The 12,268-nt window shown below is 39.9% G+C and overlaps 1 protein-coding gene across 6 annotated transcripts in view; it reads right to left on the bottom strand.

The window, feature by feature from the left end:
- Positions 1-3,158: 3,158 nt before the first annotated feature.
- The window catches only part of CACNB2 (calcium voltage-gated channel auxiliary subunit beta 2), a 255,787-nt gene continuing 246,677 nt past the window's right edge, over positions 3,159-12,268 (bottom strand). For all 6 annotated transcript variants that reach the window (XM_063452511.1, XM_063452516.1, XM_063452512.1 and 3 more), the window contains 3 exons: positions 9,181-9,276; positions 5,335-5,520; positions 3,159-4,942 (listed from right to left, as the gene is read on the bottom strand). In XM_063452511.1, the coding sequence (XP_063308581.1) occupies positions 4,448-4,942; positions 5,335-5,520; positions 9,181-9,276 (777 nt within the window). In that variant the 3' untranslated portion in view covers positions 3,159-4,447. The remainder of the gene's footprint in view (positions 4,943-5,334; positions 5,521-9,180; positions 9,277-12,268) is intronic.

The raw sequence follows: 12,268 nt of genomic DNA, 5'->3' as shown, positions 1-12,268 counted from the left end.
CATGTGAACTGGCATATTCTGGTGCAATGTCATTAGGCAGTATAGAACTCTAGAACCCATTGGAGCCCATTGCACGTTTGTGGCTTTAGAACGCTTTCTGTGTATTGTTAATTTGTTAATTTGGCTTTGTTTGACTATTGTACATCCAGTTATTTTTTATTTTTTGTATAATTCTGGTCATCGTTGCCTGAGTTTTTGGCTAGTTTTCCCAATATTACAAGTTTGTCAGAGAGATCATTACAGGATAACTGTCACTTTCCAGGAATTTAAATATTATTTACTTATCCCTATATTTATTTTTGTGAAATGCGAAAAGTAAAATTAAATGCATGAATTCACACCTCTTCATCTGGCAACTAACTGCCTTCTTCCGACTTAGCTCGTTGTCAATCATTGTTATAAGCTCTGTTCTTTACACCTTGCAGTCTGCATAAACTGCAGGGGTATGCAACATTTGGCAATCTAGATGTTGTAGACTACATCTCCCATGATGCTTTTGCAGCCGTAATGCTGGCAAAGAATCAGGGGAGATATAGTCCATAACATCTGTAGTGCTGAAGATTGTCTGGCATTGAGAATACGTAAAGAGAAGAGGACAAACAAAAACGGGTTTCTAGTTTTTCTATTTCGTTACAATGTATGCCCTGGCTTTGTCTATTCAGGACTGGATTATGAGGTAATTTGCTAAGCCTATAATACAAGGTAAAAAACAAAACACTAATCATCTCAAAAAAGTTTTATACAAGTAACAGGGGATTTTAAGTGTTTTACTCAATGGTGTGAATTCCAAAGACATGACAGCTACACTGTCAAGGTATATAAGTAGCTATGCTTCTTGCACTGTAACCAAGAACATCCATGGCCACAGATATATTATTTAATAACATTTAAAAAAAAAAAAAACACAATGTAATCAATATGATGAGCTTAAATAACTTGCTCTTCTCTGAGCAAAAATGAAAATTAATATGAAGTCCAGGGAACACTAAAGTAAAAATTTTTAAAAGACATCAAACTTGAGAAGTCATTATCACTAGTAGGATCCCATTAATGTTGTTAGAACATCCCCTTGATGACATGTCTGTTTAAATGGTGGTGCCTGGAGGGAGAAGGTGAAGTGATCTATGCTTTCCTGAAGCTCTCCCTCTTCTTTGCATATTATTTTCCACTTTATGTCCTGTCAGATAAAGGTACCAGGAGCCATGTCCGATTTGTGCTCTTGTGCACAGACAAAAGAATAAACTGGGATTCTGTGAGGCTACAAGATCCTCCAGCCCATGAGATTCTGTAGGAATTTACTGGCCATTGCGTTAAAAGATGCGTGCTATGATCATCCACCTTGAAACCTTTAACTGTCTTAACTGAATTCAGAGCATATGGTGCTTTATTAAGCTTTGTTTAAACATCAGTAATGCTAAGTGCTAACATGTACTTAAATGTTACCATTGAGAAGCATTATGTAAAATGTTGTCAGAAGGAACTGAGATGATCTACAAATGGCTGTAAAAGTTATAAGTACATATAATTCTAACTTCCGTGTAGGTAAGGAGAACAATCAGTTTAATTCTGTTAATCTGCCTACAATTAAATGGCAGATTAAAGAGCATGCCCTCATGTAACTTATAAGTATTTTTGACATTTTGAATGGTGGTATTTTAGATGATGCCAACATTCTAAATAGGTTCTAATGCGCATTTAACATATAGTGACACAGATGTGTTTCTTAATATTCTGTTAGTAATATTATCCCCATAATATGTGTAATGTTAGAACTTTTCTAAAGCTATTCCAGTCTTCTACAAATAGTTCACTAATAATGCAGCTCACAGCAGGGTCTTTTGCAGATGGTGTATTAGATGTTTTCAACTGCACACATAGAAAATAACTGGTACCTGGGGATGCATCCCATTTATAAATAATTATAGTCAACAGTCAGTGGATTTCATTCCCTAAGCACCATTTATTATGAAGGATAACGCTAATCAAACGGCTGCTAAAATAGAAATGACAGTATGAGGAAGAAACGAAGAACGCTGGTGTTATAATGTGGTTTTATCATGATTTTCAATGCTTTTGTGAGCAATTTTAGCAGTCTGATAGGAACTCATGACCCCCCGGCTTTTGTTCCTGTTGTTAATCGCAGCCAGAGCAACACCCTATTGCATCAACCTTTGTTCACATGCTCCTGCTTCAGCATGTCATGCTAGTCTTTTGCGTCTTTGTATAACTTCAAAAGGTTGTTTGATGTAGTTAGGAAACCCAGTGGTTTTAAAGGAACGATCCAAGCTCCCTGTAACCACTGCAGTGTGTTTTAGAATGGTTTGACTTCTTATTCAGAGTGATTGTTCACAGCCAATGAGCTAAACCCTTCAGGAATCAGCTTAGCTCAGAACTTCTTGATATAGAGAAGGCAGGGTGAGGTACCCTAGCAATCCTCAGTAATAATATCAAACTGTTCTAAAATGGTTTGACTACAACACCATTCCTGGCACCATAACCACTATATTACACTGTAGTGGTTATAGTGTGTTAGATTGTTCCTTTAAAAAACAATATTGTATTAATGCCAACATATTCAACAAGAAAACCCAAATATGAACAGAATTGTCACATCCGGCAAGTAAAAGATAAACACGAAATATATTGGAACATAGTTCTTTGTTGTAGATTTCTACATGTTAATATTAACATGTACATTACAGCCACCATTTGTATACATATCATAATAAATAAATAAATCCATTTAACAGTCCAACAGGTCTACTGAACCTACAATCCATTATCTACAAAGGCCGTTTTGAAGTATGTACAAATGCTTACAAATCTGATTCTGGAAAATAAAAGATAATTTTGCACAAATATGCATATACAGTATCCAACAAAGCTTATATTTGAATTTTCTTTTTTTTGAAAAAACATCTTACCAAAGTGGGAGGTATGAAAAAAAAACAAAAAAACATGAGCTAAAGACTTTGAACTGAGTGGGTATTCATTAAAACGCTACTTGGCAATAATAATACTCACTGTTGTGACAGTAAAGTTAAATCCAATATTTGTCATTTGATATCACACATATCATATATATGTGTATATATATATACACACATATATATATATATATATATATATATATATATATATACACCCACACAATTTTTTAACAATAATCAATAATTTGCAGTTTGTGCATCATCTAAGCAGGCATGAAATCATAAAATGATTGTGTTGGTTATTAGTGCCACATCTATTAATGGAAGAATATTAAGGAACACACATGGCTTGCTATACACATAGGAGTCGAAGTGAACCGGTCACATTCCCCAAATACAGGACTATTTACTGAACTGGGATAAGGGAACATTATATTACAAGCTCATTTGAAACAGATGCAACACATTAATAAACCCTCTGAAAGTTCATCTTGTATTTGATAATTAATCTTCACAAAAAAAATAGGAAGAATTTAATAATTTGATCATCGTCGTGCCTACCATAATCGCTGAGATCAGTGGTTCTGCAAGGTAAATAAATTAGACATAATACTACATTTATAGATAATTAACCTCTTCTTTGCCAGAGTGAGTTATTAAAACCATCTAGCAGCAAAATGACTAATGCCTCTCTTTATGTCATAATGATTTGTAATTGAATTAGAAGAATCTTAACTTTTTACGTCTCCACGTTAATTCCAGTCACCAATGGTTTGCGAGGACTAATGTAATGAATTATTCTGTAAAATGTACAGCTGTATAGTCAAACATTCTAACCATGCAGTATAAAGGAAACATATAAACAGACTTTACAACATAGAGGACCAGTACATAGAAAATTAATTTAACGCTATAACCCCTCAAGTGTAAGGCAATATTTAGCTGTCCTCAAACCAACACAGCAAGGGTGGAGGGAAACAGAAAACAAGTGGCCAAAATGAACATTCAAATCAAGTGTATACAGCTCAGAATACAAAAATAAAGTGTGATGTTTTAGTAGTCTCTTCAAAAAGTCTGATATCATCAGGTTCATTGTCTTGAGGAATTCAGTGATGGAACAGATCAATGTAAAAATGAAAACAAAAGTGGCGAAAAAAATTAACATGAAATTACCATCTTTATGCTTTTGAATCTATTCCGTCAAAAGAACGGAGATTATAAAACATTAGAACTTTGCTTTAGAACAGCAACAACACCTTGATGGCAACAAATAGCATCAAAAGGGTCACAGAACAGGTCAACGTATGGTTTGGTAACAGATTAAAGCTGCCCCATGGCAACTTGAAATTAAAAACACCTATGAAAAAAGTCCATTTTGTGCTATTGCTATAAAAACAACAGCAAAATCCAACAGATAACAGCATGATCCCATATCCTTTGTAACACAGAACCAAACTGTTTAAAAAGGTGGTTTACAAGAATGAGAAAAAAAAATTAAGATATCAAAGAAGGAAGTGTTACTGACGGATATAAACATCCCTGTTCCATTCTGTATCGTTACGTTTCCTAGAAACCTCCCCATCCTTATCGCAATGTCGGTCCCTTGATTTATGACGACTGCGCGGTTTGTTGCATTCGTTGTGGTCCTGTTCTCTGTCCTGCTCATGACTTGAGCGGTGGCGAGATTCCTTATGTCTGTGGTCACTAGATGTATGTGACTCGTCCCTATGATTGTGATCCCGATGAGAATCTTGAGGTTCACCTTGGTCAGGAGGGTAATCCTCTGTTGTCTCTAGGTAAACAGAATCTCTATGGTCTTGAGTTTCAGAATCAAATGTCTCCTGCCTGGATAGACCTCTGTTTAATCCACTTCGATGATTGTGGTGCTGCGAAGAGGAAGAAGATCGATGTGTGGATTTTCTTGTGGGTTGTTCGGCAGCACCAGCATCTTCCTCCACTGAGGCTGTTTGTTCGAGATCTGGATGCTCATTCTTTTGCTCTCCTTGGGTACTCTGTTGAAGATGAAAAAATATGAGTATTACCTAACTACAGGACCGATTATGAAACCTATGATTACTTACGTCTCAATCTTTACTTAAAAAAAAAAAAATTAGAAAATTTAAAATATATACGAAATCATTAAGCATGGAAAAGTATTTAATCAATCTCTTTTATGTGACAGCATTTGTGTATTCTGGAACAATTCGTTATTGGTAACTAAAAAAAATCACTTACGAACATTCTCCCGTTTTGTGTTTCCCACTCCAAACAAATTTTACCCACTGGATCCAGAGGCATGCACTCATCCCAACATATTGGAATGATTTAATCAAGTAAAGTTCCTAGGTGTAAGGTTCTTATTGTATAATTGATAACACATTTCCTGCAGAGTGAAAAAACCCACCTGCGTATTAGAGGCAGAAGAAGGTGTGATGGGAAGAGTTGCTGTTGTAAGTGTTCGAGAAAGAAGCACATTAGGGGGGTTGCTGCTTGGAGGATGAGTGGCCTTCCAGTAGGCTTCTAAGTAGTCAGCTAGATGTTCACATGCATCTTCAAGCTGGTTTTCATCCAGGATAACATCAAACATTTCCTATAATGAACAATAATGACTTTATACAGCTTCCAACATTCTATTGCATTCCAAAGTGATTCTAAAAGTAATTTATCACTTTGCTCCAGAACTGCTATACTTTTGACTTTAACAAGGTAGACACATATCTTATATTTTGAAAGTAACAAGTTGGGGAAAACCGACAGGAAATCGCAAATTATGGTCTAAAACTTTTACCCAGGGCTGCCATCAGAAATTTCGGGGCCCCTGACACAGCTCAAGGTCTGGGGCTTGCCCCCGAGTCCTCCCACATGGATGCATTGTGTGTACTAATTGTGGTGTGAGTGTATAGTGGATGTAGAATGTGTGTAGTGGAGGCAGAGTGCGTGCGTAATGGATGCAGTGTGTAAAGTGGATGCACATTGTACGTTTGTGTAATATATGAGGTGTATATTAGATGCAGAGTGTGTGTTTGTGTAATATATGAGGTGTATATTAGATGCAGAGTGTGTGTTTGTGTGGTGGATGTACGGTGTGTATAAGGAATGCAGAGTGTGTGTTTGTGCAGTAGATGTAGTGTTTTTGTGTATTAGATGCGGTGTATATAGTAAATGCAGAGTGTGTGTTTGTGTAGTGGATGTAGTGTGTGTATAGTGAATGCGGTGTATGTTTGTGTAGTGAATGCAGTGTGTGTTTGTGTTTCAATGTATGTGTGTATAGTGAATGCAGTTTGTGCTTGTGTAGAGAATGCAGAGTGTGTGTTTGTGTAGTGGACGTAGTGTGTGTATAATGAATGCAGAGTGTGTGTGTAGTGGATGTAGTGTGTGTATAGTGAATACAGAGGGTGTGTTTGTGTAGTGGATGTAGTGTGTGTGTATAGTGAATGCAGAGGGTGTGTTTGTGTAGTGGATGTAGTGTGTGTATAGTGAATGCAGAGTGTGTGTTTGTGCAGTGGATGTAGTGTGTGCATATAATGAATGTATAATTAATGTAGTGTTTGTATAGTGTGGTAATGCAGTGTGGGTTTGTGTAGTGGATGTGGTGTGTATATAATGAATGCAGTGTGTGTTTGTGTAGTGGATGTGGTGTGTATATAATGAATGCAGTGTGTGTTTGTGTAGTGGATATGGTGTGTATTTAATGAATGCAGTGTGTGTTTGTGTAGTGGATATGGTGTGTATATAATGAATGCAGTGTGTGTTTGTGTAGTGGATGTGGTGTGTATATAATTAATGCAGTGTGTGATTGTGTAGGCATGCAATCTGTGTGTAAAATAGTCGGGGGGGGGGGGGGGCATTTTTATTTTTTAACATTTCTTTTAAACATTTTTTTTACATTTTATTTTACTCACCCCTCCCTGCTTCTTACCTGGCCATGGAGGGGGAGATCACATTCCCTGGTGGCTTGGTGGCTTGGAGCCAGCCACTGGACTCTGAAGAGGGGGCCCAGCAGCACACCCTGACTCCACTTCCCAGCAGCTCCCCTGCCTGTGTGCCGCGCGGAGATTGCCATGGTAACCCGTGGCAACGCTCTGATGGCCACGGTGCTCGCAAGCGTTAGAGACAGGGGAGTTGCTGGGAAGTGGAGTCAGAGTGTGCTGGGCCCCTTCTGCAACGAACAGGTAGCCGGGGGCCCACAGGTACATGTATATATATAGCGGTATTCGCTATATATATGTGTACATAGGCAATGTGGGGCCCGGGACTTCACCAGCAGCCCAGGCCCCTGCTGGCGCTCCTGCTTTTACCCCAGAATTTTACTCCTCCCTATACAGTACAGAGATACTGATACATAACATAAATATGTCCATAAAATATGTAGAGCTGAGTACAATACAGAGATAGCCATAACACAAACAGAGCTGAGAAAAAATACACAGAGCCGGGCACAATACAAAGATACCCATACAACAGGAAGTGCTGAGTAAAATATAGAGAAAAAGCACACAGGCCTGGGCACAATAAGGATATACTCATAACTCTCCCACATAGTCAGAATAACTGTGATGGGTGGCACAGAGCTGCAATACATAGATCCCCACACAGCACATGTCTCTGTATAAAGCTCCATCTCTCTCTATATCTCTCTCTCTCTCTCTCTCTCTTTCTCTCTCTCTCTCTCTGTCTATCTTCCTAACCTTCTCTTAGCTCTTCCTTACTTAATATCATCTTCAGTAGTACTCCTGCTATGATAACTTTAGATATCTATTAAATATTGCTGCTGTTATGAAACATGTCAGCTACTTTACTAGCTCTCAGCAAACAGTGTGCACAGGGTTTAAAGCGGCACTGTCATGACGAACTTACCTCTTCTCTCCCTCTCTCAGGATCTGTTCTCTGTTTCTTCCTATCTGATCTAGTTTTCTTTAAAACATAAGACAAAGTAGGGACTACTTTGTCGTATGTATTTTTCCAACGCATGACCAGCAGAGGAGCAAAGTGTGCTCCATTTCCTGTGGTCAGAGCAATTTCCCACAATTCTCAGCTTTCCTCCGTGATCTCGCAGACCTCCTTTCAGTATTCCCGTATGTCCTGTCGTTTAGACTGAACGCCGGCGAAAGTACCGAATTTTGTCCTAACAGAATGAGAACAGTTTATTCATTCATGTTAAGACGGCATTCGGTACTTTTAGGTCGGTTAAAAATTTCATTCAAATGAATGAAATTCCGATCTGTGCTGAGGCTGCAGCCGCTTAGTAGATAGCTCCCTAATTCCCACGGTATCAGGGAGCTATCTACCAAAAGGCTGAAAGACCTAAATTGGTCTTTCAGCCAACTTCACTAATACTAAGTAAAGATTACTGCAGTATTAGTGCCTGTGGCTTATCACTGTTGTAAAAAATAAATAAAAATACCCCCCCCCCCCCCCAGAATAAATGGTCCCATGGTGGGGCATCTATTAACTAGCGCGGGGGGAGATAGTGTGCCCCAAGAGCCCCCACCCATGCCCCACGATATGTCCCTGTTCAAATAAACAAGGACATAGGGTCCCCCCGGCCCCCACCCATGAGGGACTAGGGCGTTGGAGACAATGCACAAGAGCAGGGAATCCCTCTAATCTATGCTCGGGGAAAATAGATTAGAGGGATTCCCTGCTCTGTTGCATTCTTCTATGTTCAGGGAAATATCCCCAAACATAGAAGAACGCAGCAGAGCAGGAAATCCCTCTAATTCCCATGACGGCTCGAACTTACCACCCCACGAGAGAGCTGGTTGTAAGTGCAAGCCGTCGTAAAACAGGTAGGTGGTAAAATGTAGACAAATAATCCCCCCCACCACACACACAAAAACTGTTGGGACACTGCCCCACGTGCCACTATGGACAAGCTTCCACTGCAGATTGCTGTGGTTTATTTAATTTTAATGGTTCTAATAGTTTTTAGTGTAAACCAAACGCAAATCACCAACATTGTGAATGCTCGTCGGCTGAAACTGATTGCCTGGGTTATCATTTATTAGTAAGGGGTTAATAAATTAAACCCAATATGGTCATTTATAATATGGATGCAGAACATGCTAAATGCAGATACAGTGATCATTCTCATTTTGGTGCATTTTACACCATGTCATACTTATCACAAAATAACAACAATGCTCTTTGAACAGCTTATTCTCTGTGTAATACGGAACAGAACAGCACCGTATTGTTTAGACTCTATAAACTAATTGCAGCCTTTAGAATACATATAAAAACAACTTACTGGAGGACATTGAGCTAGTTTATCAGCTGCTACCATTTGGACATTAAGATGTTTTGCTTGAGATTTTCCTCTGGATTTTATTAATCGTTGTAAAACCTAGAAAAGATAGTAGAAAATTAGACTCAAAATGTTCAATGACGTTTCCATACTTTTGCTGATCCAAAAGAAAGGGGAAAAAAGTTTACAATTTATTTAAAAAAAACAACTTGCAATTTTGATTTATATTGAGTAGATCTTCCAAGTCACATGAATGTCCCTCATTCCTCCTGATCAACCAAAAGTCCGACTATTTCATCCAGTGGGAGAATTGAGTGTGAGTGAAGTGTGAGTGTATGCTTGACCATTCATTTCAGGGCATTTAAACCCATATGCAGGCAATTTAGCCGCGCTCAGCAAAAGGCCAATCCATGGGCGTCCGCAGGGGGGGGGGGGGGCAAGGGGAGGCACTTGCTCCCCCCCCCTGGATTTTTCAGCTTGTTCTGCTATTTTTCGTTTGAGATTGAAAATACAGTGCAATACCGGCGCCGGCCAGTAGGCACTGTGTATGAGAGAGACAGGGATAGGAAGCTACATCTTATTCCTGCTTCTCTCTACTGACTGAATCCGCAGAGGAACAGCACATGCAGCCAGAGACAGCCTACAGATCAGGTAAGTGAGGGATGGGGGGCAGCCTATACATTAGGGAAATGAGGCATGGGGGCAGCCTACAGATTAGGTTAGTGAGGCATGGGGGGCAGCCTACAGATCAGGTTAGTGAGGCAAGGGAAGGGGGGGAGAGAGAGTATAGATCAGGGAAGTGAGGGAGGGGGAGAGAGAGCCTATAGATCAGGGAAGTGAGGGATGAGGGAGAGACTGCCTAGATATGGTAAGTGAGGGATGAGGGAGACAGCCTACAGGAAGGGTCACCAAGGAGCAGAAAGGAGCAGCAAGGAGCACAAAGGTAAAGTAGGAGAAGGAGCACAAAGGAACAGAAATGAGCAGAAAGAGGCTGCAAGGAGCAGGAAGGGTCAGCAGGGAGCAGGAAGGGTCAGCAAGGAGCTGGAAGTTAAAGCAACACAAAGGTAAAGTGGAAGGAGCAGAAAGGGTCAGCAAGGAGCTGGAAAGGGCAGCAAGGAGCAGGAAGGGACAGAAGGAGCAAAAAGGTAAAGTAGGAGAAGGAACAAAAATGAGCAGGAAGGGACATCAAGGAGCAGAAAGGATCGGCAATGAGCTGGAAGAGGCAGAAGGAGCACAAATGTAAAGTAGGAGAAGGGTCAGCAAGGAACAGGAAGGGTCAGCAAGGAGCAGGGAGGGTCTGCAAGGAGAAGGAAGGGTCTGCAAAGAGCAGAAAGGGACAGAAGGAGCACAAAAGTAAAGGAGCAGAAAGAATCAGAAGGAGCACAAAGGTAAAGTAGGAGAAGGAGCAGAAAGGTTCTGCAAAGAGGGTTCTGCAAGCACTCTGCAAGGAGGTTCTGCAAGCACTCTGCCGTTGGGTAGGCCTGTCGCTGATTGGCTAGAGCGGTCAGCTGGCACTCTAAGCCAATCAGTAGCTCCACATTCATAAAAAAGTAAAACGTATTTATGAACCGGGAACTAGCGATTGGCTAAGAGCGTCTGCTGACCACTCTAGTCAATCTGCAGCACCCATTGCTGATGTCTATCTGCACTTCCTGACACTCTGTTTCAGAAGCCGAATAACACTGAGCGACCTGGAGATCTGGAGCTGGAGGAAGCCTTTGGGTTAAACCATTTGAGAGCGGGGGCTTCAGGGGCTTCCTGGCATCATAGCATTTTCATTTAGATGAAGTTGTTATGGTGACCAGAATGTTCCTTTAATTTGTATTCCTGACACCATAGTTGTGAAAACGCTTTTCACCCTGGCTTTATGTGATAATGACTATGCCCCTTCCCTTTCATGACACTGTCAAAAAGGGACCAATCTTGGATGTCATTACAATTATACCATGGGCCAATCCTGATTGGCTTCCCTACTTGCTGGTGTGTCTTTTAGGAGCAATTAGCATCACAGACACACTGAACCAGCATTACTACCAACCATCCCCCTCTCTCTTCATATTTCATATTTGCCAAACCTTATAGATCTGTACTCAGCATTTTATCACACAATCCAAGTTTTGATAGGATTGGGGAGCTGGTGGTAGCAGTTTCTTTCTTATGTACTGAAAATGTAGTTTCTCTAAAAATCTTGATCAGATGGGAATCCACTCACAATGTCCTAGTAAGCTACGTATATGCATATGAACTTATTCAGTGCCACCTATTCGAACCCATAACTTAGAACAATATTTTGGGCAATTATAGTAAGTTGTTGAAGTACTTGGAGTGTCCCTTTAACATTTATGTTCCAAAATTCTAAAATGTATCATAATGTATCATAATCAAACCCTCCAAACATTTTGAAAAAGTCAACAACCTATAAAATATAGTACAAAAATCAAGGTCAATGCAAAACTCTGCAGTATAACTAGAACTCTTTTGTTGCTGTGGGTATGAAAACTTGCTTTTTTTGCATAGTTTTTCCCATTAGTCCTTGAATATTTTTTTTCTTTTCATCCTCCTTAATTGGTGCCAATGACTCTTTTTGGCAGGAACATCTTCCTTTGACATTATTATATCTCTACAGCTAATTGTTTTGTTCCCTTGGCGTGTGTTATGTTCTTGCATTGCATGAGTAAGTTATTTTTTTAAAATAAAAAATATCATGTTCTCTTATTCCATACCGATGGATTTGGCTACCTGGCGTTCAGATACATGGAATCACTTTCTGCCAGCGAGAGTACGTACCTCTGTTCTATTTTATTTTGTGTATGTAGCGAACCTTGTTCTTACAGCCATATATCACGGAGCTAGTCTCAGACATGAATTAAAGTTGCAGGGATTATGAAACTACTTTCAACACAAACTGTACCAGGATCCTACATACTGGATGATATGACCCATACTTTAAATATGCTTCATGAGGTACTTTCTAATAGAGATGTCGCGAACATAAAATTTTCCCTTTGCGAACGGCGAACGCGAATTTCCGCAAATGTTCGCGAACGGGCGAACTGGGCGAGCCGCCATAGACTTCAATGTGCAGGCGAAT

Source organism: Pelobates fuscus, chromosome 4 (genome assembly GCF_036172605.1).
Source record: "Pelobates fuscus isolate aPelFus1 chromosome 4, aPelFus1.pri, whole genome shotgun sequence".
NCBI lineage: Eukaryota > Metazoa > Chordata > Amphibia > Anura > Pelobatidae > Pelobates > Pelobates fuscus.
This window is presented reverse-complemented; position numbering and strand designations above follow the sequence as displayed.